The sequence below is a fragment of the Apodemus sylvaticus genome, chromosome 15, assembly GCF_947179515.1.
Source record: "Apodemus sylvaticus chromosome 15, mApoSyl1.1, whole genome shotgun sequence".
Taxonomy (NCBI): domain Eukaryota; kingdom Metazoa; phylum Chordata; class Mammalia; order Rodentia; family Muridae; genus Apodemus; species Apodemus sylvaticus.
In genome coordinates, this window is record NC_067486.1 from 50,820,630 (window position 1) to 50,844,091 (window position 23,462).

A 23,462-nucleotide genomic window follows, 5' to 3' on the forward strand; every position below is an offset into this window, starting at 1 on the left:
CTGATCAACCTGGTTGTTCAACCAGGGCCATTGGCATCCTGCTGCCTCAGACACAGAGTGAGTCTCAGAAAGACTGGGAAGTCTGAATGATAGGATAGGAGGAAGTGTATTTGGAGATTTGGGGAGAGTTCTAATGTTTAAAAAGAGAGCAAATAGACGTGAAGAGAAAATTCTGAGAAGCCCCGAGGTTCTCTGTCAACAATGAGAAGTGACTATAAACACCGAAGCTTATATGCAGAGGTTGTCAAACAAGGACAGGTCTTGCTCCTTTGGTGGCACTGGACCCATGCTGTGTGAGTGTGGTTGGATAAAGAGGCAGAACGACTGAGAATTACAGACAACAGGATTTATTGTCAGGCATCGTTTTTACAGTTGTGGGTACTGTGCCTCAAGTGGCTGTGGTGAGTTGCACAGGGATGGGGGTGGGAGTATCTTTGCCTTCAATGAGGACAGAACAATCCTGTACGGGATGGACATTTCCAAACTGTCCTCATGCCCAGCCTCTATGTCACGCCAGGTGTTCCATACGTGAAGATGGCGGTGGTTGCCTTAAAACTTTACTCATGCCTGCAACGTTGGCAGGAAATAGGAGGAAAAGGTCCAGGGGAGCTGCTTTCTGAGAACTTACCTTGGGCCTGGGGTAATAATTTTCAACTCCTGTAGTGCTTGGGGCTGTATAGTGACCTTACACACACAAAGTAAAACCTTCTCTATTAACTTCTCTATTTAACTACTAACTCTGCTACAGATTTTTGCTTGTTCCAAACTTTAGTCTACAAACATCCAAAGAAAGAAATTCTAGAACATGCCCCTCCCTCTTAGCTCCACTGCCGCAACTGTACAACCCGTCTCGGGTTGTAGTCCACACACGCATGGAGCCTACACATGTCTTGATTAGGAGGCTCTAGCTACAAGTTCAAAGCATTTATGGCAAAGCCTGCTCCACAGTGCCAAGAGACATTTTTGTCAGTTGTCACCAAGATACAGGGATGAATTAAGCAAAGTCAGATAACTTGAAAATTCCTTCCTCATCATGCACCAGACTCCATAAAGCATAGACTAAGGGTTCTTCTCTGAGTTCTCTACGTGAAGAAATGGAGGAAAGAAGAAATGTGTCTTCCTCGAACATCAAAATTGATTCTTACATCTATTTAGTCTTTTGTGTGAAATTTTAGAAGAGACATCTCATGCCACTGGGAATCAAAAGGCCGTCCATTAATCCAAGAGGCGATTATATTCCTTTGGATCAGGACATTTTCTTCATCTCTTCAGCCTGCTATTTATGCCACATATTGATTTTTAAAGGGCTTGTTTCCAGCTGTCATCGCTTTTATGAAAAGAAACTCCTTATTCTTCTCGAACCTGGAAAACAGAATAGATGTCAGTGTGTGCTATGACATTCCAGTGACTGGATGTCTGGACACACCCAGACCTGTGTGAGCCCTTTCCAGAGGGATGCTGGTCTCAGCAGCTCTCCAAGGGCATCAAAGGGAAGCAAGGGAGTTAAACAATTACCTGCTGGCAGAGAACAGGCTCTGTCACTCTCCATTTCTGCCTCCCCGCACCCCCTACTGGAAAAGATGCTGCAATCACATCACCATTTTGTTCCAGACATATATGTGCATCAGGAAACCTTTTCCCTGTATTTATGGCAGTTGAAGGATTTTAGGCTCTTCTTCTGTGAATGGGGGGCAATCAGTCATCACACTCTCCAGCAAGGTTTCCCTGTTCATCTCCTGCAAGAAGCAATTTCTGCTTCACTTGTTTTATTCATTCTTGGCACAGCCGAGACAAGGTGAAATGTGTGGGTGTGTTTTGAAGGCCCTGTGACCTCCCTCAGCTGAGGACAACTGGAGCACATGGAAGGGCCCTCCCTAAGCAAATTCTTTCTGTGGCCTTGCTGAACAGGTTCTTCTCAGGATCCCTGAATCATTGGGGTGACACTTCTCTAGCTGAGGCCACCAGTCAAGCCACTCCCCTAGAGCCCTCCAACTGGGCCTTATGATTGAGACAGCTGTCTAGGCAGCAGTAAGAGATCTCTGGCCTACCAATGACTCAAGCTTCTCAGACTTAGATCTCAGTGTCTTCCATGTAGCCCACTTTGAGCCTCCTGCAACAAGGTCAATATTTATTATTGACAATTCAATCAGCTTACCTTCGAGGGGCTACCAGTAATTCATTTACCAGAAATGAGCAGGCTAGGCATGTACCGAATTTTGAAAGTGAATGGAGGATACCATCTGTGCTCGGAACCGTGTTAACTGCTTTTCAGACATTGTATAAAAGATAGCTACTTATATTATCCAATTTCTTCTAATTCCCTTCTTCTAACGGCAGATGTCATTTACAAACCATGTTTCAAGGAATCTCTCAGCGAGGAAGCAGAGATACCTTGTCCCTGCCCAGCATCCATTTCTGGTCATTGTTGCTCCTTCCAGTTTCTCTTTACAGAGAAGCCCTGGCCTCCCTGACACAGACATGGAAAGATGCTTCTGTGTGTTGGGGAAGAGCCAGAAGTTGAATCCTGGGACCTAGAAAGCAGGACTCTGGAATTTGTCGTTAACCCCTGGCATACTTCTGACCACCTTCCCCCTAGTTTTTAGTTTAGCCTGATTAAACTCACATGCTTGTCTACTATGAAAAGAATTCACTCAGAATTTCAAGGTCTGCTTGTACTTTTGAAATCCCCTTCTCTCCTTGAATTCCTCAGTATTCTGTACAAATGAAATAAAGGTCCAAGGCTCGATGCTTACAAGTTAACCTGACATGAAGGACTTAAAAACTAAAACCTAGAATGTTTTTCCATTTCTAACACCACTTCCATACTCCCTGGACACATAGAATCTATTAAGTAGGGGAAGAACTTTATTTAAGCTTGTTTGGCTACTAAAAAAAAAATAAAAGATTTGAAGAGAAAAGCAAGGCATTCTTTGCTATATTAACCTACATGGTGCCCCGGGCCTGAAGCCACAGGCTCTATGGCATTTCACAGGGACGGTACCTTTTTCTCGAGCTCCTTTGCTTTAGCTCTGAGTTTATTGACTTGCGATTCTGCAGCCTCTGCCCTCTCCTTGGCTTCATTCAGTTCATGTTGCTCTTTCTTGTACTTGGAAAGGTATTGATTAGCCTGTGCCTCCTGTCAGAGGAAAACATGGAATGTGAAGATCCTGCCCCTCCTAGATAGTAGTCTCTGCTCTGAAACCATACTTGAAAACAGAAGAAGATACAAACCCAGCACTGAGTCAAACGTAAGACTTAAGAGTAGGGATGGAGACTGGAGAGACCTCTGCAGTAGTTAAGCCGCCTGTCAATTACAGTTTAGAGCATTTGATGCCCTCTTCTGGCCAATCTAGGCACCGGAAAATCAGTATATTTGTATAAAATCTTTATGTCATGATACATGTAAGCAAAATGCCCATACATGCAAAGAAGAATGAAATCAGGAATTTTTAAAAGTAGGAACAGTGATCCATTTTAGAGTTGTTGTACCCTGGAAATTAAGTAAGGGTGTTCCTTTCCACCAACTGTATAACTTTCACACACTTGTATGCTAGAGCAATCATAATTATTGGTTTAAAATCAGGTTCACATTCTAACCTGCTCTCAGGTTGTCAATTCAAATTATGCATCAATAAGTAATTCTTAGGCATAATAGCAAACCATTAGGAATGGCTAAAAATTCTTAAAATATTAGATGTAAACTAATACATATGTCACTTAACCTTTAATATATTTGTTATAGAAAATATGAACTGAAGCCAATAAAATAATTAGCAAAGAAGTAAGAAGAAGGATATTTAAATGATAGTGGTTTTGCTCACATTGTTGCCAGATTTATCAGAAAAATGTATTACAAATTCAATTGTGTTCACCCAAAGTATAAAGCTGAATGAGGCTCACAATCAACCCTACAAAAATTTGCCAGTCCTGCATGGCACCCGGATTTTATACTTGCCTCATTTCTGCGAATGTATATGTTTGAGCCTAGCCAAGGTCAAGGGAGAGAGGCCTGGCTTCCTGCAGGGAAAAGCAACACAATTTTCTTTTCTTGCTTCCCCTCCTGTAAGCTGTAGTGCTCTAATTCATATAAAAGTGAAGAATGGGCAAATGCTGTCGGTGTTCAGATGGTTGCCTCTGCTGAGAAGTTTCCTAAGCTCAGAGCATTAACCAAAAGCAGTGGCCAGGGACTTCGCAATGCTGAGCTGGCACTTACCGCTGCCTCCACTTGCTGTTTGTAACTCTGTACTTTCAGTTGAAGTTTATCAGACAGAGCCTGCACCCTGCTTAGATTTTTCTTGTCTTCTTCTGCCTGAAATGAATAGACACGCATGGGAAAGCCATTTGAAAGATCTAACAGTGTGCACTAAATGTACTCTCACATGAGAAGAGATTGTCTATATTATACGATCTGATAACAGTACATTAAAAGATACATTTAATTTAACTCCATTCACCCTGAGTTTTAAGACAATAATAAATGGCTCTGAGAAATGGCGACAACTTTTCTCTTGATCTTCACAGCCAGCCCACCAGCCTCTGTTTAAATGGAAGTCGAGGCCATTAGGTTTAATATAGTCTTCAGTTTTTTCATTCCAGATAACCTACACTTGCCTGGTATTTCTTAATAGGAATAAAATGTATTATTTCAAAAGCCATTTATGCAAAATGGAAACCCCAAATCCCTCAATCAGAGCAAGTGAACCCCTGAGCTTCTGAGTTGGTGCCTGGCCTCATGTAATAAACTATAGGAAGGCTAAGTTTCTTGGAATTCTGTCATGAGCATCAGAAAAGATGGTGAGAAAAGCTCTGCAAACTGTGGATCCTGGTGTGGCCACCATCCTCAGCTCTGTCATTATCTAGGCTTCAGCTGAAGAAAGGAGACATGGGGAGGTAGGGTTTCTCAACAGTTCTCCATGAAGCCTTTGACATTTTAAGGAAGAGGCGCATTGATGGGACTCTTCATTCTCCTGATCCTCTTCCCAACACCCCTGAAAATACTGAAGGATTTTCAATTCAAAGCTGTTATGCCTCCAAAGAAATCAAGTGTCACTTCCAAAGAATGAGAGACAAATTTAATCAAGATCTACTTCTAAGCTCCTTTCTTTACTGGCCATAGTTTACCTCTTCTATCAAGTATATTCCACCAAAGACATTAAAGTCAAGTGGTAAAGATTCAGGCACAAGCTGGTCTTTTAAGACCTAAAAGAAGAGTTCTAATAGAAAGTCATTAGATGTGTGATCCACGGGGAAACAATGGATCTCAGATCCCTTTCCTGGCCTTGAGATTAGCAGTGTTTTGTTCTATATGCCCCAAAGCAACAAGAACAACATTATGGATCACTAAGGTCATTTGTCATAGTGATGACAAGCTGTCTTTACAGTGTGACATTGGTCCTTCTACCAGCCCATAAAATCCCACTGTGAATAGGATTGTCTCCCCTCCCACGGCATTCTAGCTGCTCTTTCTTGTATTGGTTTGGCCAAGCTACTTCCTACTCCTGACCACGTTTTTGTTTGGTTGGTTTTTGGTTTTTGAAGACAAGGTTTCTCTGTGTAGTCCTGGCTATTCTAGAACTCACTCTGTAGATTGGACTGGCTTCAAATTCGAAGAGATCTGTTTGTTTTGTATGCCTGTTTCCACCTGGCATACTTCCAATAGTTGGAAACATCCTCCTTACCAACGCTCTGTCTGACACTACAATGTGATACAAATCTTAAGATTATTCAAGCCCAGAAGAAACACAGGGGGCTCAACCTGGTTGGGAAGCTGAGGCTAACCTGTGTTTTAAATAAAATCTCTTCTCCATTTTCAACCACATACCTTTCATTAGAAGCCTTAAGAAATTTAAATTTTTACAACACTATCTGTATACAGTGAATTCTAAAACCAATAGTGTGAGTTCCTATTACCTTACTGAGGAGACAGACATAATAAAGGAGACTATGCAGAAGTAAACTGAAAAACAGCTACAGGTGGGTGCTTATGCTAATGATGCTCTTCCCACTGGGAAGGTAAAGCCTCAGATGGGAAACATGAGCCCAAGGCTCCCCTTTCAGATATTACCTAACTGTGGCAGTCACAGCTGTGTGCTGGATGTCCCTTCCAGAATGAAAAGAACCTGTCATTCAGCTGCAGAAAATGCTGTCAAATGACAACTATCACAAATAGGGAGTTTTGGACTCAGTCATGGCAATGACACTAAGTGAAACAGCTCCAGGCAATAACTGGACTTAGGACTTAGGTGAGCCAAGTGTAACTACTGCTGTCTGGCCATTTCTGCCTGATGGGATTCTTCTCTCTAAGCAATTTCTGTGCTGGAAATTTTCCACATTTACCCAGAGCCTCCTGGAGCTACCTGAGGTTCTTTCTATCCCACCCCTCCTTTCACACTTGGTGGAGGTGGAGGTCAGCCTGCACTTTGAGGTTCCATTTGTCACAACCTGCTTAGAGTCCATCTTGCTTTTCAGAGCTGTAACTGGCAGAGAACCCTTTGCACTTACAATGCCATCATGTCACCTTGGCCCTGAATGTAGGCCCAACACTGTGACTTTACCAACTTTTGCTTTCCTGTCCCTAAAAATAAAGATGCTATGTCTCCACTAAAGCATGTCAAGCGAGACTAGTATTCTGATTCCTGACCATAGGAGGCTGTCAGAGACAACATGAAGTAGCTGAGTGAAGAGAGGCGGAGGCAGGGATGAACTCTACCTTCTAGACAGTGAAAAGCTCCCCATCTTACTGCATTTCTGAAACATCTCTGTAGACTCTTACGTTTCTACATTCCAGAAACACAGAGAAGATAAATGGAGAAGGAGGACAAGCCATGAAATTATTTTAGAATAAGATCACACTCAGTTGCTTTTCCGGTACAGTTATAGACTCTTCCCAGAAGAACTTACTAGGAAAAGAGAAGCATAGTTGTGTTCTTCTAAAAAATGGCATTTCCCCCCAAGTGGCACCTGTGAATGGTCTACCACAAAAATACCACTTTACTGTCCAAAGTGTATCTTGATGTTAGGAGAACGAACTAAATTTATTCAGAATCAACTGTGAATACTACTAAAATGGGCACTACTATCAATGAGTGTGGAGATCTTTCTAGACCACTTTCAACTCACAGGATTCTGTTCTAGCACAGAAAGCACTGCTCAGTGCCTACCGTCTGGCTTCATGGTGGGAAGACATATGTAACTGAATGTGCCGTATACTTGAAGCACTGCAGAGGAACATGAAAAAAAATAGAAATGCACCCTATGGAATCCCTGGGACTCTGCCCTTAGCCAAAGGGCATGTGTGAAGATCATAGCCTGAAAGCTATTTCATAAGTCAAAAGAGAAAAAAGAATAGAAAGAAAGAAACAAAGCACAACTCTAAATTGGGACATGAGAAACATCAATAATGTTGAGGAAAAAAACAAAATCAATTGGCAGCAGAGCAAAAATGCACTCTTCCTGGAAGTGAAAATAAAATACAGGTTTGGTGCATTGTTCTATAACAGCAGTTCTCAACCTGTGTGTCTTGGCCAATTTAAGGAGGGGGGTACTTGAACTACTCTTTCATAGGGGTCGGCTAAGACCATCCCCAATATCAAATATTTACAGTAAAACTCATAAGCTTGGTGGTGGTGGTGCATGCCTGTAATCCTAGCACTCTGGGAGGCAGTGGCAGGCAGATTTCTGAGTTCAAGTCCAGTCTGGTCTACGGAGTGAGTTCCAGGATAGCCAGGGCTATAAAGAGAAACCCTGTATCAAAAAAAAAAAAAAAATCAAAAAAAAAACCCAAAAAACAAAAAACAACAAAAAAAAACTCAAAAGAGTATCAATAGTATAGTTATAAAGTAGCTACAAAAATATGTTTAATGCTAGGGGGTCACTAGAACATGAGGAATTATTAAAGGGTCACAGCATTAGGAAGGCTGAGAACCACTGTTCTACAATGAAACATTTACAGAAGAAAGCAATAGAAACAGTCCATGGGCAAAAATACATTAACAAATGATGTCCGGCTCCATCGTAATAGGCAGTTTCTCAAATGTAGTGCAGAGTCACGGGATGCCATGTCTCTAAGGTGCTTACTTTTTTAGCCACACCAACTTTGACTTTCAGAGCTCATTGTTTAAAACAATTTCAAGTTTATTTTTGAAAAAGAAGTATCCAAGTGGCTGCAGAAGTGTCTCAATACTTGTAAGCATTCTTTGTTCTTGCAGAGGAAGTTGGTCTCAGCATCAACGTGGTACAGAACTATCCAGAACTGACAGGATTCTTCTCTCTAAGTAATTTCTGTGCTGGAAAATTTCCGCATTTACCCAGAGCCTCCTAGAGCTACCTGAGGTTCTTTCTATCCCGCCCCTCCTTTCACACTTGGTGGAGGTGGAGGTCAGCCTGCACTTTGAGGCTTTACCTTCCAGAATTCCAGCTCCAGGTGATCAAACACCCTATTCAGAAATCCTCGGTACCAGGCATACACACAGTGTGCATATATGCATATGCAGGTACAACACTCAAAGCACATAAAATAAAAATAGATAGATAGATAGATAGATAGATAGATAGATAGATAGATAGATAGATAGTAGATAGATTTAAACAAATGTCAAAATAGCTCATTTCAGCCTCGATAAGACTATTTGGTACATCTAGAATGTCCTGCCTTGTTAACAGCACTGTTTCCTGCTGTAGGGAAAAAAAGAGGTTGTCATTTCTATTGACTTCTAGAACTAGAATCAGGACCCTGATTAGCATTGTTGAAGCAGCTGAAATAATCTGCCTAAAATGAGTTTGGCCTTTTATCGGAACAATCTATATTCTATAATGAGACACAGGTAGAAGAAGACATGGTGAATGAGTGTGCAGCACTGAGACAGTCAAATGCTGAAGAACTGCTTGGTCACTGGCATCCTGTGGGTATGATGGTAGTCAAACAGTTATGACAGAGCTGAAAAAATATTTCCTATTGATTGTACTATATGACTAAAGAAAAGGTAAGGCAAGAAGCCATTGCAGAAGAACCCTAAGACAATTCCTAGGCCACTATGAATTTAACAAAGGCTTTTGAGACCTCAACAAGCTCCTTACAAAGCTTGAAACACTAAAAGGTTTAGGTGAACACAAAAGAATGTTCATGATCATTATCTGCAGACAAGTAAATATACAAAGAGAAAAAGAAGCCAAAAAAATCACCATGGACAGATTTCTGAAGAGAGAGGCCCTTCTCAAGAGGAAAATCAAAAAGATCCTTCCAGAGAGTATTTCAGAAGAAGCAGTTTCATGTGAGATGAAAGTCCACATGTGTAACCTCTGACAGTGACAGGGTGGTACAAGTTATGCAGGTGCAAGGCTGGGATATTTAACAAGCTGGACCCTGTATAAGCCAAGGCTAATGCGTGCATCTTTTTCTCTCTCTTGTTATATAATTTCTTTTTATTGTATGTTCACTGGTGTTTTGCATGCATGTATATCTGTGTGAGGGTGTCAAAAGCCCCAGAACTGGAATTATAGACACTTGTGAGCTGCCATGCAAGTACTGGGAATTGACCTCAGGTCCTCTGGAAGAGCAGCCCATGTTCTTAACTGCTGAACCATCTTTCCAGCCCCTAATGTGTGAGGCTTAATAAGAAAATAATTATAAATTTAAAATTCTCTATGGCCATGTGTGAAAATGTCATAATGAGACTGCTTATTCTGTATAATTTAATATATGCTCATAAAGAATATTAAAAAATTATGAAACAAAAACAAAAAGAATAGATAATAAAGGCATAGTACGTATTTTTAGTGGAACTGGATTAAGCTATAAAGAAGATAAAATTTTGGGGAAAATTATGAAACTGGCAGTGTTATATGAGTGAGGAGACCCAGGCTCAGAAAGGCAAACACCATATGTTCCCTCATACACAGATGCTAGCTTCTGAGACACATATATTTGTTTCTATCTATAAATCTGCATGATTACATGGAGGTAGATCAGGTACAGACCAAGAAGGTAGGACAAAGAGGCACTAATTGACAGGTGGAGGGGGTAATAGAACATGTGTGATAGGAAAGTGGAAAGGGAGTATTTGGAAAGGAAGGGCTGAGTGGGACTGGGGGTAGGAAACTGTGGAAAATACACAGTAGAGAAAACCAACCAAAACTTACGTATGAAGATGCCATAAGGAAACTGGCTATTTTGTATGCTAATTCAAATATAAACAAAATGGATATAAAAGGGAAAATATACAGCTATACAGTTTGCTTAAGAACTGGGAATTCCTACGAGTCAAAAATTAAAATATATTTAAAATTTGTAAACTAAATCATTAAACTGTGAAAAATTAAAAATATTGTTTCTTAAATCCTTGGCAGCCAATAAACAGTGCTGATAAAGTCCATAGTACTGTGTAGTTAGGCCGGAACCCATGTATTTTCTCACCTAAATAACTTCCAATTCTTTAGACTCCATTACTAATAATGCCCTATGTATTGGGTATATAATTTTTAGGGTGCTAAAAAAAATTTCAAACTGGCAGTTCCTCAGAAAATTGGAAGTAGTTCTACTGAAGACTCAGCTATACCACCTTAGGGATAAACCCAAAAGATGCCCCACCATACCATGAGGACACATGCTCCACTATGTTCATGGCAGCCTTATTGGTAATAGCCAGAAACCAGAAACAACCCAGATGTCCCTCAATTAAAAAATGGATGGATACAGAAAATGTGGTTCATTTACACAATGGAATACTACTCAACTATGAAAAATGAGGTCATCGTGAGTTTTGCAGGCAAATGGATGGATAGTTCCAAAAGGACATGGTATGTACTCACTGATAAGTGAATATTAGCCAAAAAGTACAGAATACCTAGGATACAACTTACAGACCATAAGAAGTGTAGCAAGCAGAAATACCCAAGTGAGGAGGGCTCAACTCCACTTAGAAGGTGGAAGGAAATAATCACCAAAGGGAGGTATCTGAGGGATAGGGGAGGGGGAGGGGAAACGGAAGAGGATCAAATATGGGGCAGGGGAAAGGAGAGTCAAGATGGCCAAGAGAACAAATGCAAATAAGCAGCCTCAGGGGAGTGGGCAGTGGGGGAGAGTACCAGAGACCTGAGAAGAGAGACACTGTCAGGACTCATTGCGGGTGACCTTAGCCAAAATCCCCAACACTGGGGAAAGGGAACTCAAGAGAACATTTCCCCAACATTGGGGAAAGGGAACTTCTAGTAGATAGGCAGGACCTCAAGTGGAGGGACTGGGTTACTAAGCCACAGTCAAAATTTCTGACCCAGAATTATTCCTGTTGAAAAGAACTGCAGGGACAAAAATGGAGAAGAGACTGAGGGAAAGAAGGTTGAATGACTGGCCCAATGTGGAACCCATCTCATGGGGCCACCAAGCTTGACACTACTATGATGTGCTTACAGATGGGAGCCTGTCATGGCTGTCCTCTGAGAGGCCCTACCAGCAGCTGACTGAGACAGGAGCAGATACTTAAATTCAACCATTGGACTTTAGTCAGGGACCCTTGTGGTAGAATTGGAGGAAGGACTGAAGAAGCTGAAGGGGAGGGTGACCCTATAGGAAGACCAGCAGTCTCAACTAACCCAGACCTCAGGAAATTCCCAGAGACTTGAGCAAGCAAGCAGGAGCATTCCGGGGCTGATCCGAGGCCCCTGGCACATACGGAGCAGAGGACTCTGGGATTGGGCTTCAGTGGGAGATGTGCTTAATCCTCGAGAGCCTTTAGGTCCCAGGGAAGGGGGAGGCCTGGGTGGGGGAGCACCCTCTCAGAGGCAAGGGGTGGGTGGGGAGGAATGGGGATGAGGAACTGAAGGAGGGGGCACTGAGGAGGCATAATGACTAGAATGTAAATAAAATAATATAAATTAAAAAAAATCATGGTTTTTTTTTTTACTTTCTAAGTTTAAACATGCTTATCAACAAGTATTTAGCACTGTGGTGCACCGTCTACAGAACTAAGTACCATAGCATGCTGTGCAGCTTCTAGTGTGAGAGCAGCTTCCCTGGGTATATTAGGCTACAGGCGTTGGGTTTGCAATACTCTCTCACATCACCACTAAACTGCCACGTTCCCTTAGGTCACTTCTCAAAACAGGTGCTTGAGCTTTAGCAATGCAGGAATGTGTACATCCCAACTGGGGGGCCAGAAGGATGCTGTACCCTGGAGTGGAGAACAATCAATGACCTCTGCTATCAGGGACTCTGTTCCATTAGGAGGAAAGGCTAAATGTGGTGGCGTCCCCTGGTCCCAACACTCGGGAGGTTGGGGTAGCATGATCGAACGCTGGAGTGCACTAGGTGAAGGCTAGCCTGGTTAGCACAGCAGGATCCCAACTCAACAACAGAGGTCATGGGACAAAGGAAAGCCAGAGTGCAGATGAAGGATGTTGTGGATTTAGAAGTACATGGCTTATAAGTAGGACATTTGCCCACCTACTCTCAATTACTCGCTTCAAGCGTATGTTAATGTTCATTTACAGGTTGGCTCCAGAAAGCCTCAGCAAAGAAAGCCACACTGAAGTGCAGATGTTTTCCTCTGGCCCCAGGAACAAACTCCTTAAAAGAGTCAACTTGTCTCCAGTCCAGTCAGCATCCATGCAATCAGCTGGTGGGGTGGCCACTCTCAGTGCCGGCCAATCACTTCACTTACGTGTTATCTTCAATCAGCTTCTTTCTGACAGTGCCACTAACACTATGTTGGAAAAAAACCAGAGATGGCATAAATAGCTCTCTACCTCAATTGTACCTTGCTGCCTCTCGCTATGAGCTCTGGAAATGGATAGACCCGAGCCATGGAGAGCCCAGACAGGGCATACAAATGTTCACTGCTGAGGCAACTGCGGAGTCCCAGAAGGCCATTTCAATCTGGAAGGTACAAGCTGCTGCTGCAGGCAGACCCTGACCATATCCTAGAGAAGGGCTTCCTGGAGTACCTGACAGGTCAGTTCTTTGATGCCTCTCTCCAGTCTGCGAGCTTCCCGCTGGGCTTCTGCACTGCGCCTCACTTCACTCTCCAGTTCCCCTTCCAGGTCCCGCACCTAAACAAGAGGTTTAACTTCAGCCCACAGGCAGGTAACAAGGCTGTCCCACAGGTACCGGGTGGGGAGTGTACCGAAGAGTGAAATAGTTAAAGGAAGGTGTGTCCATTTTCTTTCTGGTAGTGACTAAATGGGACAATATTTCTGGAAAAATGAAACAAACAAACAAACAAACAAACAATCACCCAAACTGAGGCTGCTAACCTATATGAGTTCATAAAAGCATAGTAAAGACTCGACTTTGTAAGAGACTAATTCAAGGAGTGAAGGTAAGCCTCCCTTCTTACATTGCAACATTGAAAAAAAACCACATGTGTGTATGGATGTGTGCACACTTGATTGTGCCTGTGTGTGTGTGTGTATGCTGTATATGCTCTGTATTGTGTATATGCATGCTTATACATATACATATTGTGTCTGTCTGTCTGTCTGTGTATCCTCTGTGTATATGCATGCTCTGTGTCTGTCTGTCTGCCTGTCTGTCTGTCTGTCGGGGTTGAGGAGACGGGCAGTGCTCTCCCTGAGTACAAACAGCAAGCTGCAAGCAGCAGTGTTGAAGATTCTGTCCCACATATCCTGGGTTCCTTTCTCCATGTTCTTCTCAGATTCTGCATCTTACCCTGAGTCGCCGTCACATACAGACCATATCAGGCCTACAGCTCTGCTTTGCAGAATAAATCTACCAGGAAGCCTGCTGTGTATAGTCATACCAGTAAAATTATCATAATTTTCACTAAGAACAGGGCCCCACTATTCACAACACCCCATCACAACACCCCAGTGCTAGAACAATGAAGGAAACAGGCACAGATCTCTCCCACGAATAAACAGACTTGCTCATGAGGTAAAGCAAGCTAAACAAATCACAATAGAGTCTGTTGAAGGATGTCGACTGCTGTGGAGAGAAATCGGGAGGAAGGTGGCCTGAGCCTTGGTTTGGGAGGCTGCAAGCTGCTGTCTCTGCTGATAGGAAGTTCTCTCTGGCTTCTCCTTGACCAAAATACCGCCTCTTCATAAGGTCAGACCGCCATTTTAGAACTGAGGCCTGGCCTGCTAAGGCCTGAGCCAGCTTCTTCGGGCTGATCTCTTCCTGCTATCGCCTCCTGCAGCCATTTAAGGCAGGCTCCACTCTTTGCTGCATCTTGGGAAGATGCAGGCAGGTTGGCAGCCATGCAGCTTTCTTGTAGATAGACATTCTGGACAGGTATCCACTAAGGATTTGCACCCTTTGAATTGTAAGGATATAGGCCAACAGAACTCGTTTTACAAGGATGTGCTTAAGGTGCTTTGTTTTTTGTTTTGTTGGGAAACGTCCATGGGGCACCTCACAGTAATGGGTGCTTCCCTGAAGCACCATGTGTTGCCATATATGTTCACTTGTAATGACCTTTCAATGTAATTCTAAAGAGTAATGATGATTACTGTGTGAGTGTAGCCCTCCAAAAATCTATGTGTCTGAAAATTAAACTCCAAATTTTCATGTATATTTGGAGGGGAGGGGGCTTTTGAAGTTAACTAAAGTTAGATGAGGTCGATAAAGGTCAGACCTCCCCCCCCAGCAGCATGCCTAGTGACTTTAGTAAAAAGCTGTTATTTCATTAGTCATGCCAGGTGATGCCCCCTACTGTGGTATTCTGTAGCAAGAAGGCACTGGCTAGAGACTAAACAGCTGCCAGCAGCATGCTATTGAACTCTGAGAGCATAAGCCAAATAACATTTTATTGTTATACTAAGTAAACAAACAAACAAATCATCTTATCTCAGATACTTTGTTACAGGACAGAAAATTGAAGAAAATGATATCCTAATTATATTTTTAAGCCTATAATTCTTCAGTGTCATCTGATATCAGCTCACTGCTAGTTGTCATTGATTCAAGATCTTAACAAATAATAATTATGAGTGTGGTAGTTTGAATGAAAATGGCCCCATAGGCTCATAGGGAGTGGCAATGTTAGGTGTGGCCTTGTGGTGAGCTTTGAGGTTTCCAGTCCTCTAGCCAGGTCCAGTGTCTCTTTGTCTTTCCAGCTTCCTGAAGAGCCTATGTAGAACTCTCTGCTCCTTCTCCAGCACCATGTCTGCCTGCATGACGCCATGCTTCCCACCGTGACAATAATACACTAAAACTCTACACTGTAAATAAGCCCCAATTAATGTTTTCCTTTACAAGGGCTGCCCTGCTCTCTTCACAGCCATAAAATGCTAAGACATCGAGATAAAGCAAAATCTTACAGTATCAAATGGGCGATGAAAAGGCCAGAATAATTCACGTAATTTTTAAGGGAACAACACAATTAAATGCCTTTCCTCTTAAACTAAAATCTTGGTTCCATACATGCTATGGAATAAATATAATATTCATCTCATTACCATTTGAAGTTGTTATTTTGTTTCTTTAGGGACACAGACCCTAAGAGGTTTCCCATGCTCCAAAGGATGGCCCTACCCTTGTCAATACAGGCAACACAAAATGGATCCAGTGGGCGTTTGATTGACAGAGGGTGGGGGTGGGGGAGTACATATGAAGTTAGGAAGGGAAAGTGCTAGGCAGATAGGGGAGGCGTGGTAGACAGGACATGGGGATGGATTTGACCAAAGCACATTATTATATGTATATATGAATATTAAATAAAATATTTTTAAAGTCATTACTTTGGAATGAAACATACAGTTTGCTTATGTGCTTTGCTTTGGTTTGTTAGTTTCACCTGTTTGTCTTTAAGGCATATTCCATAAGGGTTGTACTAAAAGCATTATGCTAAAGATCACTGGGAATAATTCTTTGTATATGTTTTATGCTTGATTTTATATATTATATATATATATGTTTTTACTATTAGTATTAATTTTTAATGATGAATTTTTTCTACTTGAAATAAACTTGGATTTTATTTGACTTGAAACATAAAAATAATATGATGTTTCCTTCAAAACCCCTAAAACAGTGAATTTCAAACGTCTAACTTCCATCCCTTTGGGTCTCTTTTTAGGGTTAGTTATTTTTATTAGTCTTCATCCTGTTACTATTTTTCTTGATCAGAAGCTTATAAACTCTTTGTAACACTTTTACTATCTTTACATCATTATTCATGATCTCAAGAATATATTACCGACATCTTCCTCATTTTTTTTAACCAACATGACTGGATAACTCATGAGTTTGTATTGATATGCCATTAGATGGACATACCAGAAATATGCCAACTTGTATACAGCACTTTTCAGAGGTCCCTTCCAGCCCTTAAACCTTTGGGAAGTTTACTATACATATAATGATTGGAACTGATTCAGTAATGTTAAAAATCCCATCTTTAGGGTAGTTTCATTAAATACTGTTGAAATCCCCTAAGGTAGATTCCACATCATTTGTGTCAGGCTTTGTTGTATCTGCACTGATCTTTCTGGAATGTGTGTGTGTGTGTGTGTGTGTGTGTGTGTGTTCTCCCTTTCCTTTATCTATTAGGAAACAAGTGTTCTCTTTAGAGAAAATGATGGGGACGTTGGCTCAGAAGCAAGGCTACAAGGGTGTGTTTTGGTAGAGTGGGCTACCTTCCCTAGGAAGAGCCTAGAACTGGTGTGGTGAACAGGGAAAGATGCTTTGTCATTCATCAGTAAGAGTAAAGACAACTTTCATCCAGACCCAGAAAAGCTCTATCAGCAGGCCCAAGGTCAAACAATAATGAGTACACGTATTCAGATCATACGCTGCCAGCATCTGAACGTGCCATTACACAACGTGATGAGCTGTGATGTTCCGGGACATTAAGGCCTTGAATGGAGGCTGTTAGGCCCCCACCATTACCCAAGCAAACGCCTACCCTGGACTCCAGTTTCTGGATTTGCTTTTTGCTCCCCAGCACAGCAGTCTGTTCTGCTTCATCCAGCCTTTTCTGCAAGTCTTTAATTGTCTGCTCCATGTTCTTCCGCATCCTCTCCAAGTGAGCATTAGTGTCTTGTTCTTTCTTCAATTCTTCCGACATGTTGGCTGCCTAAGATGAGAGCAAAGGGACTGAGAAGATTGTTCAGTGGTTAGGGTGCTTGCTGGTCCAGCCTAGGACCCAGGCTGGGTTCCTAGAACCCATACTAAGGCTCCAACTTCAGTGGACTCCATGCCCTCTTTCTGGCCTCTGTGGGTACCAGACACACATGGTTCACACACATGCAGGCAAAGAATCATACACATAAAGTAAAAATGTATAAATCTTTTACAAAGAAGGATGGAAGGAAATGGGCTTGGTTAATCCCGTAGGAAACTTATAATATTCCAATGAGCATTGGTTCCTGATCTTACGGGAGACAAAGGGTGTATGCCTGGCCTCCATATATGTAACCCCTTTCCACCCTGCTACCTCTAATCCCTGGGCTTCTTCGTCAAATCAGTCAGTAGACATTGAAGCAGAGTGGGGTGAGTAGTGATGGGAAAGAGTCAAAGACGAAGTGCCATGCACTGAAGTCAGCAGATACGCGGGAGGCAAGAGGATGAAGTGAAGCCATGACTTCACTGACTAAGGTACCGTAAAACATGTGTAACTCAGTAAATAACTGCTGTCATAAAAGGCGCCAGGAAAGATGCAGTAAAATACCTCCTAAAATATCTATGGAAATATGTATTTTTTATTCGCTACTGTAAACATATTTAGTTTCCAGGAATTTGATAGTATCAGATATTCTGTGTACAAATAATCTTACAAATAAACTGACAAAGAAGGTAAGTTGTGATTCCTGCTTTGGTCTTTAGCTTTGTGCACAACGGCTTGGCTTCTTAATATAATTCAAGCTGTTTTCTCTTTTTGTGTGCTTTATTCAAGAGCAAATCTTTTCTGCCTATCTTGTTGCCTCTGTATGGTTTGGTTGTGGTGATATTAAGAACTAAGGTCAGAATTTTTTTTTAATAGCAACAAGGTTCATGACTCAAATAGGAAACTGATTATTAGGATATTAGTTACTTTCTTGTTGCCATGACAGAATATTTGACAAAAACATCTGTTAAAGGATGTAGGATTTATTATGGCTTATAACTCAAGGGAAACAGGCCTTCATAGTGAGAGGACATGGTGGCAGGAACAACTTAAAGTTGTGACAGTGTTAGATGAGAGAGAAACACTCTTCTTTCTGGTCAAGAGTAGAGACTCTGGGTGAAGACCAAACATTCCATCTGGGTGACATGACTCACTTGGCTAAGAGAAGATCCCCCCAAAATGGAGGGGCTGATCTTAGGTCAGGATGAAGAATGGATGGGTAGGATACTTTTTTCTTTAATGAGATACCATACTTTCCTTCCCAGACCCCTAGAAAAGTAGGGAGTTCCTAGGTAGTAGCTTACCACACCATAGCCATGCTAAGTCATCCATCTGCTCATTTTTCTGAACTGCTCAGAGATCTGTCATTTTCCATTTTCTTCTATGCTTTTGTTTTACTCCACATGCTTTCCTTAACATTTTTCCAAAATGTTGGGTTTTCTAACTCTTAAATGCCCCCTCCCCGGTACTTGTCTGTCATGTGTTTTGCCTCCATGCTGGTTAAATGGCATAGCTTTTTCTATCGATCGTCCATTCTCCTCCCCCAGGGGGAGAGCTGAAGTTCCCAGCTAGCCTGCCCTGCGGTTTTCCTTTCAATCTCTAATAAAAGTGTTCTTTCTCCTTTCATTTGAGTCCATTTTAGAAGTCTTTCCATTAATGAGATTAAGAATCCCAAAGGGTTAGCTACATCACCTTGGTAGCCAGGAAGCAACAAGGTTGTCGGGATGCTCATCTCCAAGTGGCCACTTCCTCCATCTGGGCCTCATTTCCCAAGGGTTCCCAGCATCCCAAAACAGCACCATCAGCTAACATCACAATCCCAAACATCATCATTGTTTGAACACATAAGCCAATGGGAGACACTCCACAGTCAAACTAACTTTTCTGGAGAGCAGTATCATTAAGGTAATTGTTGATGTAAAATCTAGCAGAAAGTCCTGTCTCTTTGGTTCTCACAACATCCTAAACAAGAGAATTACCTTCCTGCCATAAAGCGGGGTTAGAACGTCGCATTACTGTTGCACATTTGATAGACTCCAGAACAGCCCTCAGAGGATAAACTGAGGCTGAAATCATGCTCAGGCCCATTTAATAATAACCCCTGAAAATTCCTGCCCTACGCCCTAAATACACAAATTTCACTTTTCCCCGTTAATAGTTTTTTTTCTCAATTGCACTGTTCATTTGCTATGTGTTTTGATGGAAGTGTAGCATGGAGGGTGGAGGGTGTGGGCATACATTTTTTGAGCTTTCCTTGTTGGATTTGGGAGCTAGCACAGCCCTTAGAGACATTGGGAAAAGTAACAACAACATTCAGTTCACAAATAAATACGGTTGACCATCCCGAAACACTTTTCCCATCTGAGTTTGCTACCCCAGTTGTAGTATGGATTGTAAACTGTAAGTGGCTTAACAACTCTTTTCAGATCATTAGCATTATAAAAGCATTATATCCAAAGAGAAGTGGAAATTTGTAAGGAAGCACTGGAAGAATTATTTCTAAATACCGGCTATATTGATTCACAGTTGAAAAATAGCTAACCTAAAAAGAAAGACTTTTTTTTCCCACAGGATTTTGCTTTTAGGCATTCAATCATGCCTTCTCATTGTCAAGGTGGGTTAGAAGACAACTGCCAATTGGCCTAAATGTTCTGGCTAATGGGGAAAGGCAAGGTCAGCTAACTTCCTCCTGATTGTATAGGGGATCAATAGGATCCATTTGGGCTGCAGCAGGCTCTGCCTTTGGGCTATAGTGAGCTATAGTGAGCTTTGTAGCTACAGTGAACTCAGAGGTCAGAAGTGGGCAGGCAGACAACAGACCCACCTCAGCAGCTGTCTTCTTGGCCTTCTCTTCTGCCTTCTGACAGGCCTGCAACATCTCGCCAGCTTCCTTCTGAGCCTGAGCAACATCGGCCTCCAGTTTCTTCTTCTGGCTGAGGAGGCTTGTGTTCTAAGGAAGGACAGCATTCCGGTTAGGCAACCTGAGGCCAGCAACGCACAGGCATGCAGCTCTGGGTAGGAGCAATTATCATAGTCAGCCATATACAGTTAAGCAAGATGTCCAGCTCTGGGTGTCGGCTTGGGCACAAAAGGCAGATCAAAGAAAGGGGTTTTATTTAAAGGCTCAGGAGAAACGAGATGGACACCTGAATCAGAAAGGAGGGTGTGAAATATGACAAAGCCAGCACGTGGATATAGTTTTTAACTCACTAATGAATTTTCTTCTGCTTTTTTCAATGTGATAGAAACGAGGGTCCTAGCGCAGAAATCAGTTACCTGTAGCCACCTGGAGGATTCCAGCAGACTGATACAGGAGGAACACCAATTCCCTTCTCTACCCACATGCCTTTCTTCTTACTCTCAGGTAAAGAAGAGGATGAGGAGGAGTAAAAGGAGGAGAAAGAGGAGGAGGAGGAAGAGAAGGCAGAGGAGGAAGAAGAGGAGGAGGAGGAAGACGAAGATGGTTGTGGTAGTGGGAAAGCAGACTGCAGAAAGCTCCGCCCCAGTCCATAGAACTCTATTAAAGGAAGGCCTCTGTGCTCCTCGCTGCCCCAGTTCCTTCCTGGATTTTGTACAGGAGGCCAAGCTCCCTCTGCAGCATCTGCCCTGGGTCTGAAGCACAGCTTTTGTGAGCACGGGAACCCTCAGCACAAAGAGCATGTGTAAAAAGCACATGGGCTGCCCGCTTTTCTTTTCTCCTTTCAATCCATCCTTTCACACCACCCTTTCCCCTTCCCTCTGCTTACAACCTTTCTTGGGGTGGGGGGGCAGATTAAGCCTCAAGCAGGGAAAGAAGGCATCCTAGCCTCCCAGGTTCTACCTGCGCTATACCTGCACCATCAAGAATGCCCCTCTCCATCCTGCGAAGGGGCAGGCCCTGTGCCCTGCAGGATGTGACTGCCCTCAGTGTGGTCTGGGGAGATGAAGTGGATGTTCCCAGAGTGTGTTAAGGGTGCCCACTCCAGGAGATCTCTCTCAGCATGAAGGATCAGTGCAAGTCCACACACTGATCTGATTGTGACTTGAATGCCTACCAATCACTTAAACTTTGCTACAGAGATGACACTTATAACTTCTGCAAGTTTCATGTCACCTCATCTTCCGTTTCCAGAGGGAAGAAATTTAATTTATAGTGTGGAGAGGATCCGTTGTGTGAGTTGTACTCAGCTGTACGTTCTAAGGAAGGGGGTTTTAGGAGGAGAGCTGTCCCCTCTGGAATAATGCTGGGCAAGGGTCTTGTGACCAGGCGGCAGCACCTGAGATTTTGTTGAGCGATCTGCTTCAGAGCTGTGGATCTCTTTGATCGGTGAGGTCTGAGTATTGGAACTCTCACGCTAATGACTCTTTGAAGTTTCAGGAGCTGCGCATGGCACTGTTACCTAAGTGTCCTCGTCGGCTTCTCTGTTGCTGTGACAAAACACTGACCAAAGCCAACTTGGGGAGGAAAGATTTTATTTCAGCTTATACTGTCGGTCCTCATGGAAAGTCCAGGAAACCCAGAGGCAGGAGCTGCTGCAGAGGCCGTGGTTGAGTGCTGCTTACTGGCTATAGCTTGTTCAGCCTGCTGTTTTATATAACCCGGGACCACCTGCCCAGGACCTAAAGTGGGATGGCTCCTATTTCATCAATCATTAATCAAGAAAATGCCCTACAGCCTAGTTTACAGGCCAATCGAAAGGAGGTAATTTCTTAGCTGATGCCTTGATTCTAGGTGACTTTGGTTTATGCCAGGTTTACAAAAACTAAGCAACACATTACAATACACTGCTTCCTGTTTCCTCCCTCAAAACCATATCCTGTTGTTGTCTTTGTGTTCTCTTCTTCCCCTTCCCCTTCCCCTTCCCTTCTCTCCCCTCCCTCCCCCTCTTCTACTTCCCTCTATCCTTTTCACAATGAAACACAGTACATTATCAGTTACAACGTGCATATCAAATGGCTTGTCACCATTTAGTTACTATGCGTGGCAGAAAATTGATAGTATAATTTCAAAAAAAACCTATGCAATATGCCACATTTTATTATTGAGATAAACCTTCTTAAGGGATGAAAATTGTGATGTGTTTGCTGTTTTTTGTTTTTGTTTTTATTTTCTCTATTGCAGCTGGGTAAATTTCAAGGCTTCATATATTCAAGTCAAGTGCTCTACCACTGACCATGACCCTCAAAGCCAAGTGTTGAAATTAGTTAACCTGCTAATAATTATACATCCCCTACAGCATATTTGTTCTTGAACCATAGACAAGGTTCCAGAGAAATGATGTCATTGCATAAACTTACTGTAGACATGAATTAACTGTAACACCTTGAGGGCACTACTGACATTCTGGGAGCATGGACTCCAAGATATGGGAATCATATGGTACTTTTGTGACATGAGATCATATGGTATTTCAAAGGAGGTCTCTAGACCCTGCCCATGAAATTCCAGTGCTTCTTCTGAGTCAATGTAGCAGCTAAAATGACCCAAGATGTTGTCAGCACTCCCCAGAGTGACAGTCTGTCCTCCAGTGCTTTAATCTATCTTTCTCAACAGTCACCAAAGTCCCTGTTTCTATCAACTTTCTTAATTTTTCTTTCTGTCACCTTTTCCCATTTCCCTCACATCTTTCATGACTAGGAAGAAAACTACGGAGCCTGCCTGACATTGTCTAGAACCACTGAGCGCGTTCTGCAGTGCCGTGTGTTCCATCTGGTACTCATAATAGTACACTGCAGTTATTTACTTTTGTCTTTACTTTTGTCCTTGAAGTAAGGACATGATTTATCATACTGAGTATTACTTATCTAAGTCGTAGCATAGGCCCTAAAAATGATCGGTGCTTGACACAGTTGCTCTAGGCATCTGTCCCTGCTGTTGACAATTGAGTGATCAAGAGATAATTTGGGAATCCTGCTAATTCTCACTCACATAAACTTGCAGGAGAAGCCAGAATATTGGCAGAAGCCCTTCGGGATATTAGAGATCCCTGGATGCTAGGAAGCAAGTCTCTGAGAGAAAACAAGGGAATAAGAGGCCCGAAAATACTTTTAGACCACTAAGAAATGTTCATCTGTCCTCTGAAATTCTGGCTGAGGATGCCCTGACAGTCTATTCTTCATGTACAAACTTAGAGTTACAATTGCACTATACTCCCACTATGTCCACAACAGCTTATTGAACCCCTCAGCCACAGTTTTACAAAATATAACCTTATTTGGAAATATGGCTTTAAATGAGTTAATCAAGTTAATATTAGATCGTTAAGGTGGGACATAATTCCATAGGATGTATCTGTATATAAAGGACGAATTTGAACAAAGACACACTCACAAGAGAAACGAGGCAAGCAGAGTACACTGTGAGAACAAGGAATTGAAACAGGGTAACAATAGAGGGTCAAGAAAACCCCTCAGAAGCTAAGA

General features: G+C 42.4%; 1 protein-coding gene across 1 annotated transcript in view; it reads right to left on the minus strand.

Moving 5' to 3' along the window:
• Positions 1-1,347: 1,347 nt before the first annotated feature.
• Positions 1,348-23,462, minus strand: part of Myh15 (myosin heavy chain 15) — a 132,341-nt gene continuing 110,226 nt past the window's right edge. Inside the window, exons 36-41 of the mRNA XM_052158127.1 lie at positions 19,885-20,010; positions 16,860-17,030; positions 12,937-13,041; positions 4,214-4,309; positions 3,002-3,136; positions 1,348-1,362 (exon numbers count right to left, since the gene is read on the minus strand). Of these exons, the coding sequence (XP_052014087.1) occupies positions 1,348-1,362; positions 3,002-3,136; positions 4,214-4,309; positions 12,937-13,041; positions 16,860-17,030; positions 19,885-20,010 (648 nt within the window). The remainder of the gene's footprint in view (positions 1,363-3,001; positions 3,137-4,213; positions 4,310-12,936; positions 13,042-16,859; positions 17,031-19,884; positions 20,011-23,462) is intronic.